The sequence below is a fragment of the Corvus hawaiiensis genome, chromosome 13 (genome assembly GCF_020740725.1).
Source record: "Corvus hawaiiensis isolate bCorHaw1 chromosome 13, bCorHaw1.pri.cur, whole genome shotgun sequence".
In the NCBI taxonomy this organism is placed as follows: Eukaryota; Metazoa; Chordata; class Aves; order Passeriformes; family Corvidae; genus Corvus; species Corvus hawaiiensis.
Window position 1 is genome coordinate 19,363,702 of NC_063225.1, and position 22,548 is coordinate 19,386,249.

The 22,548-nt window shown below is 39.6% G+C and overlaps 1 protein-coding gene across 2 annotated transcripts in view; it reads right to left on the reverse strand.

Annotated features, from left to right (window-relative positions):
* Nucleotides 1-22,548, reverse strand: part of SCAPER (S-phase cyclin A associated protein in the ER) — a 136,340-nt gene that overhangs the window by 12,642 nt on the left and 101,150 nt on the right. For both annotated transcript variants that reach the window (XM_048317987.1, XM_048317988.1), the window contains exons 27-29: nucleotides 19,890-20,045; nucleotides 10,371-10,608; nucleotides 7,200-7,349 (exon numbers count right to left, since the gene is read on the reverse strand). In XM_048317987.1, the coding sequence (XP_048173944.1) occupies nucleotides 7,200-7,349; nucleotides 10,371-10,608; nucleotides 19,890-20,045 (544 nt within the window). The remainder of the gene's footprint in view (nucleotides 1-7,199; nucleotides 7,350-10,370; nucleotides 10,609-19,889; nucleotides 20,046-22,548) is intronic.

A 22,548-nucleotide genomic window follows, 5' to 3' on the forward strand; every position in this document is an offset into this window, starting at 1 on the left:
AATTCAAACATTACAGTCTAAAACACATAAAATCTTTTTGTGTGTCTCAGAGCATTTTCCCTCTTCAAAAGCAAACGTTTCTGTCACACTCTGAAACCCTACTCACAAGTAAACTATATAGTCTTGGAATTATTATTCCTAGCACGTTTTGTCTTATGGCTTCCACAAGAAATGTAAAGGGTTTGTCCAAGTATCTAATCATCAACTAAAATGCTTGTGAAACACTGAGCCACTGGACATATTACAGAGCTGGCTGAGACAAAGCTTCAAACAGAGAGCAAGAAAATGGGCCTTTCTGCCACGAAAAATGAGCTACAATTTACCCTTTATTACGGGGAGAGGAAGATGAGCAACATTTTCCATAGTACTTCAATAATGCATTTTGTTCTTTATGTTTCAGTATCGCTTCAATCAAGTGTGACTTGAGCTGAACATGACACAACGGATTTGGGAGACTTCTCTGGGCCTCTTGCAGGCTCCCACCCTCAGAGCAGCATCCAAAGGCTCAGAAGAACTGTCAGCTGCTGGGAACACAGAGCAGACCGACGCTCCCTCTGCATGGGGCTGGCCACGTCGGGGACAGCCACCACGGCTCTGCAGAGCCTTGGAAAACTGAGAGTTTATGGGAGAAGCACAGGGAGTTCCCTCACACATGAGGCGAGACAGACAATAGCTCACAAGGCTGATTAAATATTTGCAGGCTTTAGACTTTGTTTTAAGTTTCTGTGTGAAAAGCAGTTCCCATGCAAAGGGGCGAGCGCCAGGCTGGGTGGGAGCGGGCAGGAGGATGGTGTTGCGCAAGCTCCTGCCTCCATCCAAACCCAGGGCGGCCCAGGCCCAGGTCTGAGCTGGGAACAAATTGCTTATTAAGCAGGATTATGCCAAACGCTGCAGTGTTTCTTCGATGTGGATGAAGCTCCACTGGGGATTAAGCTGAGACCACCAAACTCCTTTCATCCTGACCCAGGATGAATGCCTCTCTGGAGGCAGCATCAGCCGATTGCTCCCTCTCTTCCTCTTTAAGCCTCAGTTATGGACTGTATCTGAAGGCTGTTTGAAGTACTGGCTTTTATGACATTGGGAGATAAGTTTATTCTTTTGTGTTTACAGCTTGAGAGGAAGAAATAACATAAATCCAAATGCATTAATTTCTCACACTAAGTCCTGTACACTCTCTCTTCTCCTCCCTACAGGAATCAGCCAGTCATCATGAACTGAAACTAAATACACTTTACTTCAATGCTAAGTTTTTGGTCATATTAAATTACCTTCCCCACATCCAAAAAAATCCAGGATGCATTTTGGAGTGTTAGAAATACAATTAAGATGTAACACATGAAATGTGCAATCCCAAATGCTTCTGACATATTTGATTTGCTTTGTCATAGATCATTCTTAAAAAGAGAAAGTTCATCAGGAAGCTCAAACAACAACAAAGGTGTCTGACAAATTACCTAAAAGGCAACCCCACTTTTCCCTGACTGCCCAGACAGGAATGCCATCTTTCCTGAAGACATTGGTTCACTTAAGCGAATTTATGTGGTCTGAGGATGTAAGGCTGCGAGAGCCAAAGCATACATTACAGAGCTGCCTTAATGTACTCCGCTTTAACTCAGGCAGTTTAATCCTTAGGGGATTTTTGTTCACAAGCTGAAGTGCTTCTAAATGGGAGTCAAGACTACAACTTCACATGAACCACTCACTTGCCAAAATCAGCTATTCCACAAAATTTACCAGGCATATTTTTTGCTCAAACATACAAAGCTTTAAAACATCAGGGTGTGGGGTTCTTTTAAAAAGGTTTAAAGAAAAAACGCCATAACCTCAACATGAAACCAATACCCCTAAAAATACCTGTTTGAGAAGAAACCAACAAAATCAGAATTAAGTAATTTCAGATACTATTTACTTACAGACAGGGATGTTAATAGCATGGTAACTACCAATTCCTGCATCTTTACTCTTGTGCTGTATTTTCATAAACTCCACCTACCAGATCAAAATTGTTTCAGTCCCTCCACAGCCCCAAAAGCAACACAAACTATGAAAGTTTAATGATGGCCTCTAGTAAACAACCCATATGGAAACTCTACATATTTTTATAATGTGCAAGTTTTCCTGTCGACTTCTGATTTTCACAGTTTTTCCATTTTAGAAGTATTTTCTTCCTTCCCGCTAACACTAGAGAAAACCGGCCACATACTGAAACTCAATATGCACTAACTCTGTCAAAAGCACAAAATCATTTCCCTACAGAAGGTCACTTTCAGTCTAAAATCACTTTGTAAGTGTCCCTTGCAGGCCAGCAGCACCACAGCTAGGATGTGTCATATACAGATATATGTCTGTGATATACACTGTGGGATAAAGTGTCCCGCTACTTTATGACACAAGTAAGACCTACTACATGAAAGAAATGCTTAAAAAAAAAGTACTGTAAGCCAATCATTTAACAAAAAAGGGAAAATAATCTTGAGATGAAGCCTTTCTGGGGGAGTAACTACCATGCTTTGGGTGCTGTGATTGAGTCCGAAATTTTAAGATCCTTTCAGATCTGTGCCTACCATACAATATTTCGAATTCTTTACACATTATATTTGTACCTGTGATACCGCTGTGTGACATTTTACATATTTAACATGGGAGAAATTCCCTCCCAAAATACCCTGTTATCTTACTGCTCCTTACTCTTTTACCTGGAGCTATCTGGGATGCCTGAAACATGTTTTGCAAGAAAGTTTCCACACCTATATAGCAAGGAGAAATTTCTAGTAGGTGACTGATACTATTAAATCTAATTCCATGTGCTTCTATTTTCAACACATGGATTATTAGGTATTAATATTTCAATTATTTTGAGTTTATAATAACATACCTTGTTACGGATGCGAATGTCTGGGGATAGAAGGTTTGGACAGAGAATTAAGTTAGACTTACACAGCTGGAAGACTTTTGCGAATGAAATTGTTCCTTCAAGGACACATAGTGTGTATAGAAATTTTTAAAGAACTTCTGAGAGAACTTTTAACTTCTATCTAGAAGCCCTAATTTTATAACAAAGTTCTGAAAAGCTGCACACACTTTCTCCTAACTCTTTCAGCAGCGATTTTGTTTTGCAATCTAGCAATGGTATCTTCTAGAAATATACAGTTTGTATCTTACAAATCCTTAAAGTTAGTGGGATTCTTCTAGAGCACTCTACATACAGTGTGTACCAAAGACTGGGAGAACAAAAGCTGTTTTTATTTAAATAAAGGCATAGCAATGCAAATGAACAATGAAACTACTTCTGGAGCCTGTCAGCAAGATCCTGAGTCTGAGGATCTGATTTGTGAGGACTTTTCAGATGAAAAATACTCCCTAACTGCAATGAATATGGAAAGATTTCTATTCCCAATACAGCAACGTGAAAGAAACCAAATCATCTGTCACTCCTGTTAATTTAATTACAGGACCACATTCAATTATCCAATATAATATGCAAATAAGGTGAGTTGACAGCACATGCTAATTATATTCATTATACTAATTAAATCAAACAATGAAAGGGAATAAAAATGTAATGAAATAGAAGGATACTTTTAATTAACAAGAACATTTTAATTAGAAACTGTAATTCTACAGTCTGATACAGTAGGGTTGGCTATTGAAAGATCGGACATTATTTTTATTACACGGTTTAGCTTCACATGTCTATTCTTGGTATCATGGGACCTGTTTTTGTATGGCAGTAGATTAAATGGTGGCCAGAAAAAGAGAATCCCTTTTCCTCGCTCATACTTCCTGAGGAGCAGATGCCTAATAAAGCTGAGCTGGTCTGTGAACCAGGGGCTGTCTGGCTCTGTAGTAAACACAAGTTCACGTGCCGATACAAAACAGACAGGGCAGCTCAGGCCTCACCACTGGCGTTGGGGCATTTCAAATATTAAAGAAACACTCCTTGCTTTTTGAAATTTTCACTTTCATAACTGATTTATTTCTTCAGTGACAGCAGCTGCCTTGGAAAAGCTTTGTGAATGTTAAAAAAAATAGGAATGAAGGAAAGGAATATTACTAATATATTATATGTGGGCAGAGTCAGCAAAATCACAGTCTTTTTAAAATAAACAGAGCAAACACTATCAAAACACTCAGGAATGTGCTCCTTAGGAATCCATTGTCCTCACTGCTCCTTGACAGAATCACTTGGGCCTGGACCAAGAGCCAGGCGTGGTGGAAACACCAAGTGGGAGCCCAGGCAGTGCCTCTGCGTGTGGGACCCATGGCGAGGGCCCCTCTGGTTCAGGGCTCCTGGAAGCTGCAGGGAAACCTGAATCTCCGAGCTATACAAGAGAAAAGCACTTTCCTTTTTCCTTTTTAATTTGCTACTCAACTAAATATAAAAACTTTTACAGACAGTGTAATAAATGAAGTCAAATCTGTATTATATTAAATGACTGGCATATGATGCTCTTGGAAGATTTTGTTCTATGAATTTGAAATATTTAGGAAATTGCCCTCTTATGATTTTGACTGCATAGTGGTAGTAGTTCACTTACTTAAATCACAGTACTACTACTACAGGTCAATGTTGAGGTTGACAGGCTGTAAAACTTCCATTTTAGAAATCTATCTATTCTCCAAACTGGGGAACTGGTTTTTTGGGGAGTTTTTCTTGTTTTTTTAAATAATTAATGCCTTTTTTCCTTACTCCAGTATGCTGCTTTGGATATTTATCTGTTGATGAGGATAGACAAAAAAACCACGAAGAGGACACAGAAAACTCCAAACAACTGTTTGTCCTTTTTTGTTTTGAGTATTGAAAGGAATGAAAACATATCTTGGTTTGTAATAAGAAATACGAATTTAGAAAGCAAAACTTTAAACTGCAAACATTTCCAAACAAATGTACATTTGACTGCAAGAAAGACCTGAATCTGCCTTGAAATACATCAGTTATTGACTAAGCTGAACTTGGTTCAAATACTAAATAGAGCTATCTGGCTTTATGGAAATCTGTTTTCATAGCTCAAGTCTAGTGTATCTATTTTTATTACACTGTACTTGCCAGGACTTCAAGCCTACTATTTGAAAACTTTCACTGTGAGACCAATTTTTTATTTTTAGTAGGACTCCCCAGATGATCAACAACGAAAGAAAAAATTGGAACCTCTTAACATAATAAAAAATTAAGCCATAACTGAATGAATAGAAAGCACTTCCCTCTTCATGAAAGGCAGCCTGTCTTTAGTGGAAGTCACAACACAAAGAGCACCTTAAAATAATGGCCGTAAGCAAGTCGTACTGCTTTGCCTGGTAGTGAAAGAAAAATTACTTCCTTCCACAAAAAAACCTTCCCTGTATTTTTCAAGTACTTGAGTGAGGAAGGCTTCAGTTTTTCAAAATGCTTTTTTAAACAAAAAAGCCAAACCAAAATGCCTCTTCCTTGGTTAAAAACATATTAATGAGGAATGTTAGAAATTACATAAAAAGTTAAGCACGTCATGACATCTGAGACAGTACCTCCACAGCAAACCACCCTAGAAGAGAGCCTTAGGTTACAAAAAGGACTGACATACTGTGGCTGTCTGATTGAAGCCCTAAACCTGACCCTGAAAGCTGCAGAAGCCACCTTCAGCCCCACGAGCACATGCTGAAGACTCCAGGACCTTGCCAAACACTCATCTGGGAATCACAGCCCCCAGACAAAGGCTCCCCCCTCAGTATCTTGGGGGCCCGTGGAGCCCCAAAGCCACTGCCATGGCCTGGTGCCTGCTCACCACGGCCGGACCTTGCTCCTGGGCACCAGCACCGACAGCACTGCAGGCTGGCACTGCTGAAGGAAATCCCTCTTCTGCACTATTCCTGGCACGACTGCAGTGCCAAGTCCTCCATGCAATGAATCACATCTCTTTGTATGTTTGTACTTGTATGCCAGAACAGAAATTTTTAAACTGCAGAGAGCAGACAACATGGTTTGCTGGCACTTCTGGGAGCCAGCACGACTTGTTGGGCAGCAATGGGACTCAAAATGGCAGCACCATCACACAGGGTTTAAAAATGACCATACTGATGTGCTGCCAACAGGCAGCTCCAGATCCTGACTGGGATTTGGTCACACAGGGTAGGGAGGCTGCAAGATCCTCCCTCCAGCTGTAGCCAATGCCACAGAAACATCACTATATAACTATATAATTCTTGTGACAGCATTGTCAGCTTTAAGATATTACAATGCTTCAATTACAGGCAATATCTGTCAGAATGTTATTAAGCAGCTTTTCTCAAACCTTTGCTGACAAAGTGTAACACTTCCTCCTCCTGCTCATTAGCTGAACTGAGGGCACTGAGCTCCTAGCCTGAAGCCCTATCCCAAAAGTTGAGCAAAACAGGGAACCAGGTGGTACAAGTACAGAGAGAGAACACAGTGAGTACCCTCACAAAATGCAGCATTCAACTGAATCATATCCAACCTGTGGGCACCGTAATGCAGTACCTACACATTCAGAGTTAGGTTCACATATTTGAAGAGCCAGTGCCAACCCCTGCCCTGCCCAACCCAATACACCCTGAGATGTTACATATAAGCTGAGGAAACTGGGAGATTTTTAAGATTAATATATTTGAAATATTTTTTGAGTTTTGTGTCTGTGTTATTTTATAAGCCAGTAAGAGAGATCACAAAGTCCAGTGGTAAAAGTGGACAACAATCAAGGAAGCTAAAGGGGAATGTTCACTGTTTGTTGGACAGGGCATTTGGTTTATTACTAAAAAGATTCATGGAGAAGAATGGCTTAAACTTAAACGAGCACTCGGCAAGCAGGGAGATAGCTACACTGGCATCCAAGGACAAGTCTTCATGGGAGAGTAGTTTAATTGGCTTTAAAAAAGTTTAACTTGGGTACCACAACCATCTGATCAAGCTGACACGAAGCTAACTTAGAATTAAAAATATCAGTTGCTAAGTATACCTTGGCAGGGAGCAAGGCCAGTTAAAATCAATGCAATGGCAGCGTAAGAACAGGGAGTTTGCTTAAGGTCACACAAAATTAATGTCTTTGTCTTAAGACACAACTTCGGTTTCTCTTTTGCAAACACATCCGTTTGTGCTCACAGGAATTCCAAGTGCTTCAAAACCAGTGCTGAGGGGATTAGTTTTCTGGAGGGATCCATGACTAAATGTGCCCTTGATAACTTCTGATCCCATTTTCCATTTGCCTTACCTGGTTATCTGTGTTGTTTACAGTGAAGTAGCCCACACAAATAATGACTTCGTGTAGCAATCCTTCACAGGTATGCTGGGAGCAGTACCATAGCAGGGAGCTGATAATGTGCCTGAAGGCCAGGGACAGTCCTTCAGCTCCCACAATCGACTGAAAAAAAGGCCAAGAAACAGAAATTACACTCTAGCAGTACGTTCTAGAACTTGTGTGAATTACATACACATCAACTGCACCCTTCTGGGTTTTTTTTGCAAAGTACAGGCTATGTTCTTTGTTGTGAAAGTCCAGAATCTCTTTTTTCTTTTTAGCCACCTATAGTTCACAACTGGAATATAACATTAAAAGCCAAAGAAGCAAGAATAAATTCAAATTTTCAAGGAACACAGGAAAAACTGGATTCTGCTTATTTGACATTCAGTATAGCATTAGGTTGACCATTTCATTTGGCATACATTACATGATCCAGGAAAACTTAATAATATTTCTTAGAAATAAGCAAAAGAAACCAAACCATCTTCATTTCTGCAACAGAGCAAAATGCATTTCTCATTAATAACTCATGCTCTGAACAGAATACAATGATTAATAACAAATAATGGCTTTTCAAACATTAAAAAAAGTTAGAAACATCCAAAAGGAGAGAACACTCAGCTGCAAAGCTTCTTGGGATGTTTTTTAAAAGTAGGCAAATTGCTGTAACGTGGGGATTCAGAATTAGATTTTATCTGTGCAGCCTACAGCCTCTATTTAATAAACATGTCAAGCAGACAGAGCGACACAGGGTCAAAGGGGAAAACGAAAGCACAAGGAATGAACATGACAGTCTCCTAACTCTAATGAAACAGCAATGCAAGCCCGAGAAAATCTCTTTCATTTCAGAGTTTTCTTCATTTTCTACCTTGTAGCCTGTGGTAAGTACATACACATAAATCCCAGGCTGTGGCATAGTTTAGTCTTACTGAACTCCAAATATACCCAGCCAAAGTAGAATCCTTGACAATGAAACCAGGCTCAGCTTTCGATCTTGAACTTCAAGCATTCTGGTAAGGCAGTATATTTTCAAAATTTAATGCCCAATACAGCCACCATTTACTGCTTTATGTCATGTAAATGCCATGTTCTCAGGTCCATCCTTATTTAATTAGTGTTGTCCATGCATGCTGTGACCCAGCACTCTGGGTTTAACCTTCCCTGATAACAACAGGTCAAAGGGCACCTGAGTTTGTGTATAAAAGTTAAACTAATTTTTCAAGGAAACTATGCTTCCTTTTTAGCCAGAATTAGTATCAGCTCAGGACCCTGTGCTGTTCCTCACTACCATCTTTCAATTGTTTAGACTGTCAAATTAAATGAAATATATACCCATGAGCCATCTGTGCTAATACAAACTCGAGAATACCAGACCTCTTCTGTTAATCAGAACCCCCTACTCTATAGTCCTACTAATTTGTGATAAAACTATTCCTTAGAGATAATGATCACACAGTACATAAATGAGGCTTTTCCTTTTGCTGTCTGCCAGCCTGCTATGGCCCACAGGGTCAGAATGTCCAGCAAACTGCCTCAGGTGTATGTTATTTTTAACATTACAGAAACAAATCACATTAATGCACTGAAAGGGAGAGTTGCTGAGGCTACCCCAGGGTGCCTGTCCATCACAAACAACACGATGCCTACAATTCAGCAAACAGCTGAGTGGATACCTCCTGAGCAGAGCCCAATGTTGATGAACTGAGGGAAGTAATTCACACTGGTGGGGTTTTGGCCACTCTTCATGCAATAATTACTAACTTGCACCATTTTAGGTAGAACAAACTAACACAGACCATGGGATTTGGAAGTTAATGCTGACTGTTTATTATAAATGCTGAGATATAATGGTGTTGGCAGAGGGATAAATACAGACAGGGTAAGCAGAAGATGGTGTTTTAAGGATAACAGTGTTTTTTTGGGATATCAGGGAGCAGCCCTCCAGCCAGTGTGATTTGCTATAGCTCCCCTGCAAGCTGTACCTGTCCCAGTTCAAGCCTGACTCTGGCATACACCTGTTATACCTACAACAACCTATTAAACCAAGTCTCAAACCAAGAGGTGCTGAATGACGTGTAGGAGGGAACCACTTTGACTTACAGAAAAAAATGGGAGTCAGTAGTGTGTGCAATGAAACTCCAATAAATATCCTGCTTCTGTCCCTGTAAAGAGACCCAGGCTGGACTGGGTCCTGCAGCTGCAGCCATACAGATGAACACTGCTGTACACAGAATTCGCTGCTGTTGTTACAGATTAGTACCAAATGCACTGAAAATCCAAGGCAAGAAACATGAACTGAAGGAGCCACACTAAATTCTTCACTTGTGAAAAGCTCTCGCTGAGTTTAATGCATTTCAGATGAAGAGTGTGGTACAACATATACAAATTACACATTAAATGAAAAAGAAACTTGTTCAGTTGAATTGTGTAAGACTGATGCTACTAAACATGTTTCCAAAGCAATGCTTTCTGGCAGGTGTTTTATATTAACAATACAACTTCACCAACTTACCTGAGAAATATACCAGTATTCGTGTGGCAAAAATGATTCATTTACACTTGAACTCTGTTCACAGACAAAGGTAAGCAGTCCTTCTCAGGACTCAAAATGCAGTATTTTGGATTTTTTTCTTTAATAGAAATTATGAAAACTTGCATTTCCAATTTTTGGTCAACAAAATTTTACTTGGTAAAAAAAATGGTATCAGTTTCAGCTGCACAATCTTAACGCAAGCGGCCCCTGAAAGCACTGGAAAATGTAAAATGTGGTTATGATACAAGCAAATCCTTTCACTTAAGAAAAGTTCTTTTGTGCTTTTGACTAAGATTTTTCTTTTTACACTTTTCGGGCTTATTAAACATAAAAAGCATTATGACAGAAGAGTAAAAAAGAAGTTAGAAGACATAATGGATTGGATTCAGCATGTAATGTATTCTAAATTTTCACTTTTTGGTTAAATTCATCAGCCACAGCTATATGGTAGATATAACAACAGTTACAAATTTTATGCACGAAACCTAACAGTTAATTGAAATTGAAAATTCCTTCAATAACTAAGATCTTAAAGACAAAACTCAGTCCAAAGATATAATCAATAATTAACATTTTCCCACTACAAAAAGTTTTAAAACATCTGTTACCTGGAAGGCAGGCAGGTCAAGAACAGCAAAACTATTGAAGAAACGTAAACTCTGAATGGCAACCTGGACTGTGTTGGCGGCATAGCTGTCTTTAGGACTGGCTGTGTTTGGATCTGAGATGGTGCCATGGAAAAGAACACAGTACAGCATGTGCAGGACTCCAACCAGATCCGTGGCCTGAAGAGCTGCTGTTAGTCCTGTGGGGTCCTGACGTGCATTGTCAAATATGTTCCAGGATCTGCCAAAGAAACATTGAGCCGGCTGAGAGGGGAGCAGCGCTCGGCGGGAACGCTCGCCTGGGAGGCAGCGCGTCCAGAAAGCCAAATGTCAGAGAAACAGTGAACTGAGAACAAGGGAAAACCTGATGCCTAATGTGCCAGGAAACCACAGCATTTCCAGAATTTCAGTAATTAGGGCACCGTCTAATGCTCTCTTTAATTGCAGTGCAGCTGTATTGTTCAAGATCTTGCTTCATATCTTGGTGCCCGAGCTCTTGATACCAGCATGAAGTCTGGGGGCACTTTGGAAGCATGTAGGGGCTCCATGCCCTCAGGTCAGTAGCCTGCTCTCAACCTTTCCTGCTTGCAATAGCAGCCAGCAGCAGTGGGAGAACTCCCTGGAGCCTCTCCTGCCGCAGTGATGGGCTGCAGGCACTGGAACAAACTGCCTACCTAAGTAGTGAAATAAGTTACTGGGAACAGATGACCTTAATCAAATGGTTCTGCAGGAATTTAAGAATGAAGTGGTGCAGCAGTAGGAAAACACACTACTTCTTACTTCAGTCAGATGCTGTTATGGGACACTGCAGTAGGGCAGCAAAGCACAAATAAGTACAAAACCAGCACAGCTCTTGCACACAGAAATTGGGTTTCTTTGCCATCTTTTAGGTACGCACATAAAATAATGGAGAACGTTTTTGGTTATCTAGGATATCAGCACAGACAGGCAAATAACTCAGGACTGCCCTTTCCATTCTCACATCCAGACTTTCAAAAGCACTTAACATAATCCCTCCAAGATTTGTACTACTCATGTTTTTTCACATTATTAACAATCCAGAAGATGATGCAGGACAACTACTAAGGAAGACTCAGAATATCACCACCCTGGAGGCTAAATAACGTGTGGAGGGTAGGCAAGTACAAAGTCAAGCCCCAAAATAATACAGCAAGTTTTATATTCTCTGAGTTCTAATTCAAACCCATCACATAAATTACCTGAATTTCATTTTGGAAACACATTTGGTCAATACTGGTAATCAAAGGAAACACTAAAATAATAAAATACAGCGAACAGTAACAATGAAAATAAGCTACATCAAGGTCTGGTTTTTACCTCATCCACTATGTTTCCATCTTTAAAAAAAAAAAAAGGAAGTATCAATATCGAAAGAGACTACAAAGATTGAGTGTATATATTATTCCTTTTTATAATTAAAGGAAAATATGACAGATTATATGAGCAAACGTTATAAAAGGACAATTTAAATGAGGGTATTTTTCCCTTTTGTAACCATTTAAAGCAAAGGAAACGGGAGTGACAGCCAGAACCATTTTCTAAAATAATCTGTAAATCAGAAGACCTCAGTTTAAGACAGCAAAAACTCAGAGGGCTCAGAATACTCCTGTTGAGCAGAACCAGTAAGGAGCTTTCCCTTGACTAGAACAGCCCTCAATAATCACTTCTGTATCTGTATCAGGAGCACCCTGCATCCCTCTGTTACAAACACTGGCTCCAGTGACATTTCCAACACAGATCCTAGGCAGGCTGACAAATCCTGCTTTTTACGATTACAGACAGATGTCTTCAACAGAGAAACCAAACCACGAGCTCAGCAACTACCAAGTTTTGGCAATCATTGCCTTGTTCTGTCATTTTCACTTTTCCTAGTGAAGCAAATAAAGCAGGTAAGAAACCACCACCTCACCCGAACCAACGTCTGTCCATGAGAATTTATTTGTTAACAGCTTCACCGCTTCCTTGGACCAAAGGGAGAGAAACAAGCAGAGCAGGATAATGAACCGGCATCCCCCGAGTCCCAGAGGAGCCCTGAGCTCAGGTGAATATGGCAGGACAGTATTTGGGCTGAAAACAACTTGCTCAACTGGCACCCATCTGTTTCCACCACTGTCCCCTCACATCTTTACAAAGCAGTTGCTCAGATCATGTAAGGAGTGATCTCATCTGAAATTAGCATTTATGGGTATCATTTCTGAGTTACTTCTATTTAAAGTCTCTGAATATTCAATGCTACTAAAAAAGCTATTCAGTACTGTACCCTCTGCTGCTACCTCCAGGATCAACGTCCCAGTCCTACCTCAGGAATACCTGTGCTGTACGAAAAACACTCCAGACTGCGTAAGTAGGCCACAAGTCTCTGAGAGAAGAATCAGACCTTTAGTAAAACACAGTAAGAACAAAAACAACATAGTTGTGTCTGTTTTCCTTAAGACCCTAAGATTTACTCCATAAAGAATAAAAAAACCGAAAAAATACTAGAGTTTTAAGTGTGTTTGGGTGGGGCTACACTGCACAATTTATGGCATGGCTTTCCTCTCCCTCTGCCTGGAATCCATGTCCCAAATCTTCATTTTGAAGCTCTGTGGTCTTTAAGTGAGTGTGTGTGAACAGAGTGAGCAGAGACACTTCCTGAGCCATCACCTGGCCTTGCCAGCTGTGCCTTTAAGCAGATCCCTGCTGCAAAGTTCCAAGTCCTGTTGGCACATCAACCTGGCTGCAAGGGAGGCACGAACTGGATGGCTGCGAGACGAGGGAGAGCTGACAGCTCTGGGACCACCATGTGCACAGCTCTGCTTTGTGTGTCTCTGGACACCCCAGTACTCCTCACTTCAAAATGCCTTCTGATGTCCAAGGATTTATTTTGCAGGATGCAGTAGCCAAAATGTGCTAACCATCACTTAGTTACACTTGACTAACTAGAACGTTTATTGCCACAGGATCACATGAAAGCACAGCTCCTCTTGCCAACTAGTATTTCCTAATTTCAGTCTTAGCTTTTTCAGCAGTACAGAACAGAAAAGTACACTCACAGTCAAATGATAACCCCAAATTAATTACTGCATATGATACTCACAGAATTTCTTCTGGCTCTGTGCAATGAGAAGATTGACCAATTTTACCAAAGGTTAAAGTTAGATTGCTTTCAACTCTCACTCCATCATTATTTTTAAACAATTCCATATGAGAAAGCTTACATTGCTGGATGAAATCCTTTTACCATTTTGTGCTGCTCTGGAGCAGAAAATGAATCAAAATGTACATTAAAAAGTCAATTGTAAAACAACTCTAAATGAAAGCATTAGTTTTTTCACAGAAAAACCAAAAAATTTTGAAGTTGTACTACAGAACAAAACTGTTAAATAGAAATTAAAAATCTGTCTTCTAGATTTGATGGATTGAAGGAACTTCCAGAAATAATTTATTTTGGATGTTGCCTGTACTACAGTTAATATGTATATGAACAGGCCACTGGCTCCTGTTGAGTTGAAGTATTGGTTACATCACTTTAAGCCTAAATGTTTACAGTAAGAAGGTAAAAGAAGTTATTTATACTTGCTGTGGGCTTTAAAACAGAAAAAAGTCTGTATGAGATGATGGAAAATAAAGCATGAACCTCTGCATCTACTGCTCTGAGTGATTTTTGTCAAGTCTGCACAACACTGGATTTTATACAGTTAGCAGATTTTTAGTTCACTTCAAAAAGTAAGCCAAATGAAAATTCAGTGCTGTTGGAACAGACTGAAGCAAAAACCCTTAAAAACCTTCATAATTTAAGATGACAATGTCACAGCAGAAATCCAGACTTTACATAACTGAAGTTAAGAGATGAGATTCCTATAGCTGCATGTCCACATAATTCACTATTTAAAGAAAGTCTAAGTCTGCAACAGCTGCAAAAGTAAAATAGTCACCATGGATGAAACCCCTTCAATTAATCCCTGAAGGGAAGCAAGACTCCCTGGATTTTTGACACTGGCTGATATAGCTGGGAAAATAAACAGGCTTTCAAACTTTACCAGTCTCTGTAATTATGTGTTAAATATAAACACAGAAAAACAGACAAATATTTACATTACAGTCAAACAACCTGCAGGATCTTAAAAAAGCCAGAAAAAGGTTTAATGAAATGCACAGAATTTTCATTATGGGTTGCCACTGTGATTTTCAGCTTGGCCATCATGGGGTCTCAGGAGTTGGTATGTGGTCTATGACTTACAAAAAGGGTAAAAGGGTTTAAGAATTTAAAAATGTGATCTAACCATCACAGGAAAGAAAGATACTAAACAGTGGTACTTCATTGCTTAAAATACACCACTATTTATTAAAAACTGGACTTCAATACAGCTTGATAAGAAACAGCATACTCTGCAGAACAGTATAAAACTACAATTTCTCCAAGCTTCAATATGAGCAAACTGTTTATATCTGAAAATATATTGTTTTAAAACCAGGCTGAGCTAACAAGCCGACAAGCCTCTCTAAGGGTATATACATTATAATGTTTGTATATTTGAAATATATACTCCTGATTAAAAACATGGAGTGAAATAGAAACATGAGTTTCCAAGAGGCTTAGAATATAATCTGTTGGGGTTTTTTATTATTAGGATTTAAAAACTATCATCAGTACTTTTTGCTTCTAAATTACTTTATTTAGAAAGAGATGTCAAAATAAAGTGGCAAAATAATAATAAAAGAAGAGCAAAGAAGAATTTAGCACCTGTCAGACCTTGCTACAATTCACACTGTCAAGCCAGGGACTGCAGTGCTGCACAGAAGCGATGAAGTGAAACCTTTCAGTAATTTCAGACACAAATTGGAGTTAGTTTACAGTACTTGCTGGAGCTGCTGTCCCTTGGAAGTGGTGAGAAGCACAACCAAGGTTCAGACAGACTTGCAGCTGATTCACCATCCAGCAGCCAAAACAGACATTATCTTAATTACTGTAATAAAACTAAGAACAGACCAGCCCACTTCCTTGTGGATCTGTGACATGACAGGCTCTGTTTCCCTGGATCAGACCCTGCATCTGCAGCTTTCATCCAGTGCAGCTTGTAACCCACAACTTCATCAGCTGCTGACACACATTTATATATATTCCACCACTGGTTTGAGATAACATGTAACAGCAACAACTTAGTTACTGCACTGCTCTGACACTGTATTTTCCTGGGATAACAAGGAAGCTTGAAGGGATTTCCTAAATTGAGAAAACAGCAAAATTTTTAAACACCTGGTATCCCAAGAACCCACATGATTTGAGAGACTATTATTTGCAATATTGCCCTTATGCACAATGCACTATCCTCCCTGTATCTGTTATTGCTCTCCACTCTACTGCTCCTGGGGAGGACATTCTGCCTTAGTGACTGACCCTTACACTGCAGTACTGCCCTTGGTTTCCTCCTGCTCTTTGCATTAACTCTGTGTTAGCATGAATTTATTCATTCATACTCATGGGCAAAAGTGAAACAAGGCATTAACTCTAGCCCTCCATAGAGCACTAACTAAACCTCTAGGACAGCAATTTTACTTCCAGAGAAACAGGAAAAAAGGGATCCAGACTTGATGAACACTGGGCAATACAGGAAAAGATAGGAACATAAACAAAACCTTTGCTATGCTGATGAAGGACCTGACATGGAGATTCTTACTTAGTCTTCCCTCCTGCTTTTAGGGAAGGCTGAGCTGGGGCAGCAGGGCCATACCTTTATTAATGCTCCTTGCATTCCAAGCCTGCTCATTGTTTTCTGTCCTGTGGGTACAAGCCAAGCACATTCCATATGTGTAGTCAGGACCTGAGGGCCCAAAATAGGCCTTGTATCGCTCATATTTACAATAATATACTCTGGAAAACAGGGCTATCATCTTGAACATTGCTACTGGACATCTGGAATTTGACACAAATTTCAAGAGATTTATATGGCCACACGAGCCACTGTTATTCCATATAAAATGTATCTAATATTTTGCTTTATTTCAGGTTAATAAAAAATGTCTCTGTTTTCAGTTCTGGCTACTGTTACTCTTAATGGTGAGCAAAAACCAGTTAAGCATTACCAGGGCCACAATTTTCAAGCCTAAGTATCAAATGTCAGGTTCATCTGTTCAGCAGAGAGAGCTCAATATTCAGACGTGCTGCATTTTATGATTTCTCACTATGTACAATAAGGGACAATGCCCTGTTTTCAGCTCCCATACACCTTTTTTTTCAAATCATCAGGGAGGAAGGAGCTCTCATCTCCACTGCTAGCTATAGACGCAATACAGCATCAGAAAAATGGGACTTCCAGTTGGAGGTCTCAAGTCACCCGCAATAATTCTCACTGTGTAACAGAAGAGGATAAAGTATCAAAACAAGCTTGAAACAGGGTAACAAATTATTAAGGTTTTCAACAATTGATCTTTTATATGTATTCCACAGTGTTTGGAAAATGTCCTATTCCATCCACAGCAAAATTTCAATTAAAAGAATCAATCAAGCATTTATTAGCCAGTATCAAAAATGATAATTTGAAAAGTAGGATCAATATCAAAGTTAAACCTTCTTTAAAGACCTTGATCATTAATGGAAAGAAAATCCCTCTCTTATAATAGGATGTTTATAACATATGATCAGAATAGATTCCCTTATTTCAATAACATTTTATGATTTTAAAATTGAAAATCCTCCAATTTATGTTTCTACATTAGTAAGACTTTTCTTTACTGTATCTAACTCCATGATTTTGGACTCTTTTTTTTCCACAAGTCTACCAGAGTAGTAAAAGAAGTCTCTTCACTCATGCCTTAAAATTTTACTATCTACATTATATCAACCATAGACCTCATTTAATACATAATGTTGATTTATATATATATATATATATAAAAGTTACTTGAGGCTATTCTCTAATAATCATTATTGTTGTGACACCTTGCCTGACATAGAGGTACATGCAGAGGGACTTGACTGAGATCTCTTCACTGCCTACAGAATTGTTTTCCATGAAGTAACTGTCCAAATACACACTGGGTATCAATTCAGAGCTTGGTTTAGAAATATTCTGCTGAATTTGGGAGTTTTATGACATGTGCTTTTGAGGAAGACTGTAAAGTCTAGATTGACAGCTCTTCCTACCTCAGAGCTCCAGAAATGGCCCAATGCACTTTGTATCCACAGGACAGGATCTTTTAATTGTTTAAAACTTGAGTTTTAAACAATAACTATTTAAACAATAATTTCTGGCCCTCTGGGGATATGGCAGATTACAGTTGCAGTACAGTTCCTAACAACCTGCTGGGGTCTGAAGGCACAGGAGAAGGATCCCACAGCTCATAATGGATTTCATTGTTGTGCTCAGCTGGTTTGAGCCCTGAGGTGGTCCTGGTCCTCCACCCAATATTTACTGTCCTGTGTCAGCTTCCCACCATGCTACTCAATGCTGCATGCCGAGATCTGTATGCAGAACAGACAGCACTCTGTGAAAGTACTCTCAGGAATTTCATATGGAATGACAACTTTTTACATGACAGATAACAGACTGAAAAAGTTCTACCCAAAAAATCAGATTAATTTTGTGTCCCCATCCCCCCATTACCATCAAGGAGCATAAAGTAGTTTCCAACCTGGAACCATCATATATAGGAGGATATACCAAAAGAACATTTCAAAATTGCTCTTGCAACAATGGTGAAAGCCTGCCATTAATTTGGCAAAACTTCTTTTCATGCTACAGTGTCAGAGCACTTGTAATACTGAGTGGGCTTTTCAAATTTCAGTAACAACTTCAGAAGTTTACTGATCAGAGTGGTTGGTGACTGGGAGTACAGAGGGGTTTGGTGCTCAAGCATGTATCAACTGAGCTGGAGAATGAGAAAGCTGACTGCAAAGGCTGCATTGCCTCCTACCAGCATTTACCAGGAATGAAAGAGGCATCTGTATTTCTCACAGAGGGGCCACCTTTTGTGCTGCAGATCAGGTATCGCACATCATGTATTACTGTAGTGTGACATATTTAAGAATTCAATAAATTTGAGCTCTGTTTCTGCCACCTTAATCTCTGTTTGGCAGTACCTTTTTCCATTTAAATCACCTCGAACACTGAGGACTTCTATAACATGACAGAATTACACTCTGCATTCACTGCTTAAATGAGAGTAGGCTCAGGTGATGAAAGACGTGATTTAAACTGCCCTTCTAATCAGTTACATCAAAGCTTTTGATCTGAAAGACAACAGTTTTGAAATCTCCAAGTTCATTCCTCTCATTTCTTTTCATGCTCAAATGAACAATCTAACCTGGAAATCATGAACAACCAGCACCTTTGGAGAAAATCCAAAGTGTTGCTGTTCATGGAGGTGGTGGGATCAGATACTTCTTGGTGTAACTGGGAAGAAAAACACTCAACCCTCCAAAATTATTCTGCTGCTACAAAGAACAGATGTTCTTGAAGGATGTACTTGTGCAGTGCTGTACTATTTTGGGGTGCAAAGATCTCTAATATTTTGGTGAAGTGCGTGCCTGCAACAGAAATTGCAAATATTGTATTACTCACTCTGAGCTAGAACTAGTATTCCACTAACAGAAGGGTGATTTTTTTATTATTTTATTTAGTGAGTATTTGACTTCTGGCAGTGCTCTCCTGCAATTTAAAATGCCAAGTTGGCAGCTTTCAGAAAAGGAAATTTCAGTAAGTTGGGATGGTCTCTTTGGGCTCATATTTCTTGCAGTTCTTTTTCCATGTGTCTGTGTCCCTGGCTACCAGCAACAGCTCTTACCTACAGCTTTGTTTCTTATCCTATATTTTGTTAGCTCTAGTTTTTCAACCCTAGCATCATTTTACCCTTCAGGAATGCATTGTAAAGTTCTGCCAGACTTGATTTTTCCTGAAATGTGTAACAGTAACGGTGGTAGGTTCTAGTAAGTGCAGCCCAAAGCTCTGAAATTCTGACTCACATGAGTGTCAGGCTGTCCTACTGTAGACCACAGAAGTCCAGATTTGCTGGCAGGCACTTGCCTCATGCACACTTCCCACAACCTTGGTTAGGTTACAACAATAAGCATTTTGCATTAGAAATTTCCCTGACAAATCTAGTAATAGCTTTCTTTATAGAAAACAGAACTCCCTTACTGATGGTGGTATTTTAAAGAACAAGAGCTGAATTAGGCTGCTCTAGAGACAAATCAATTAAGAGTTTATTTTAGCTGGTAATAAAATACCTCTTGAAGTCCTTGGGACTGGACACTTAAAACGATCATTGATAAAACCCTGTGTGGAATGATGAGTAAAGGAGGTGAAGTTTGCAATTCTGATAAATAACTGAAAATAATCAAGCCTCGGTGCAGGTAACTAATTACAGTTTGCTGGTGAGAGGGTGAGCAGAGTGGGTCTCCTGCACTGCTGCTTTCCCAGCTATTCCTGTGTGTCCCACAGTGGGCTAGTTCTGGTTGGCAGCCTCAGCAGGATGCCACTGCCTGACCAACATGTTCTGAGCTGACAGACCAAGTGCACCCACCTTCCATTGACAGCAAAACACAGCTGGCAAATTCCATACAACACTGCCGTGGCATTCTGTAGAAAACTTGCTATTTTGGGGTTCTCATCAACAGGGCCTTGAACAGACAGGAAACAGCAACACAGCTTGTCCACCAATCCTATGTTCACCACGTAACTATAAAGAGAGGAAAAGTGTATTACAAAATAGTTCCACACCAGTGGAAGAAGTAATTTTTGCTTCTCTGCTATCAAACCACTGAAAAAGCAGGTTGTGATTACTTAAATATTCTTTCTGAAAGGGTTCAATAAAACAATTCCAATTACAGTAACTTCAGATCTGGCTCTCTGTGGCTATCAGTAGTTTTTGTTAAGAGATCTGTCTGTTGTAAGATAATTTGTATTATACTGTACAAGAAAGATGAGTGTAAATGTTTATTTTAGCACACTGCTAGAAGGACAATGGAATCTTGCCGTAGTTAATGATTTGTAATAATTTTGATAGTTCTGGAACAGTACAACTTCTTTTTAGCATGAAGAGGTAAACTCTGTAGAACACACTAATTCCAGAAGACAATGATGTTACCCAGATAATGTTTTACTGCAATACATACATCATAGCAACCACTGCCCAATTGTTGGGCTTTGTTCCCCTCTTATAAATACATATGCAACCTCTCAGGGACTAATAGAATGTGAACAACATTCTACCATCAGTATAGAAAGATCGAGATCAAAAAATCTCCTCAGGACTCCTCAGGACTATATTCAATATAGAGAAAATCATGTAGTGACTTTTTTTTTTTTTAACTGAAAACTCCTTTTTTACTAGGGTTGACCAGATCATCATTGCTGACCCTCAGATCACAACTGCTGAAGTTCCTTCTTTGAACTTTAATAGCTTGGAAACCTATGCCAAAAAATCTGCTCTTCACCCTTGTACCAAGATCCCTCTGTCCACAATAGGTTCTCTCATACTTTGATCATTACCAACTCCACTTAAACTGTGCACAGATATATTTTTTCCATGTCACTTTGCTGATATCACCTCACTTCCCCTACTTTCCTTTTCTACCACAAACATCCAGCTTCTCAGACTTCAGCCCATCTCAACCACCATATTCTGCTGACTTAGGTGAGATCAACTCTCTTCATGGGCACAAACGTCCCACTGCAATCAGCTCCCTTTCTCTGCCCTCTAATTTTCTTCGTATTTTCCTCCACTCTTACGAAGTGGGAGAAACCTCTTGTCAAAATCAGAAGAACTGCTGCTTAATCCTGTGCCTCCACCTCACTTAAAAGACATGAGAAAGCAATTGCCTTCAGACACCAACAAATGATCCACTGTTCCTACACCGACTGTCTGAAGATCACTGTCCTACCAGCTGCTCTACTTGCTCCTCAAGTCCAGTTGGCAGAGATGGCTCTTAGAGGCTCCTTGAAAAGGGAACACCATTGGCTCTAAGTTTACATCATGTCTAGACCACCCTGATTTGACTCAGCAGGGAATATTATTAAATAATATTGATTCTAGTAAATAAAAACTATTGATTAGATAATGCTTCTCACAAAGCTGTACAACTATTTATTAAAAATAACTATTCCCTCACAACATGTCCTACAGTTTTGTCTGATTTTGAAAAAACAGCGGGTTTTGACATTAGGGAAGAAAACCTCGTCCTTTTCAGACACTGTTGTTGCTCAAAGACAGATTTCTCTTCAGGGTTAGAAGTGAGACCTTCTGTCAACATCCAACCTACTGACACAAAGTTTTTGGAAGAAGTGAAGGAATTAAGAATAAAATTACACTGGATATAAAGCTAGAAGTCGAACTGCGGCATGCAAGATTTTAAAAGTTGCTGAAGTACAGCAGTTAAAAACACTTAAAGACGCACAAAGGTTATTAATTGCACACTCATTGTGCAGGTAAATTTGTCTGTTCTATTTTGCAACATGAAAGGTTACCAGCATTAAGTTTCTTGCAGATTTTGATCTAAGCAATCTATTTGATCATGCAGGTGATAAACAAGTTCTCCTGCATTAGTGGAATAATTCCAGGAACATAGCTGTGTGTTAGATACATCACAGTCACAGAGAAATGCTGAGTGCTGGAAATAGCTCTGAGAAATAGGAGGGGAGAGGAAGAACTAAATAAAATAGAGCTAATACTGATAGATGGTGACTCACAAAAAGGCACAACCTTTATCACCGATATTCTCTTCCCTAGGAGCATCTCTACAGTGTGAATGACACCTGCAAACTGTGTGCACTGTCCCCCTCCTTTACACCCACACCTGAGTACAAAGCAGCTGCTCTCTGGCAGAGGGGAAATGGATGAGCTTTCAGCCTGCTGGGACTATTCTTCACTGGCATCCAGAGACAAGAAGAAGATGCATAGAGCACTCCTTTCCTTGAGGAATTGAGCATACAGACAACTGGAATGTCAAAGCTCTCTAATCTATTGCCTCTATCTTCTTTTACCCACAGGAGTACAGCTGAAATAACCTGGCTACCCTTTTGATACCCAGACAGCACATAGGTAATTGGTGTTTATGCATCAGGTCTAACAGTCCCTAACAGAAAAAAAAAATTTCAGTGCTCCTCTTTCTTTCCCCATCTTCCTAAAATTCTCACTTAATCAACTCCCCATGACATACAATACAATGACCTGAAGGTGAAAG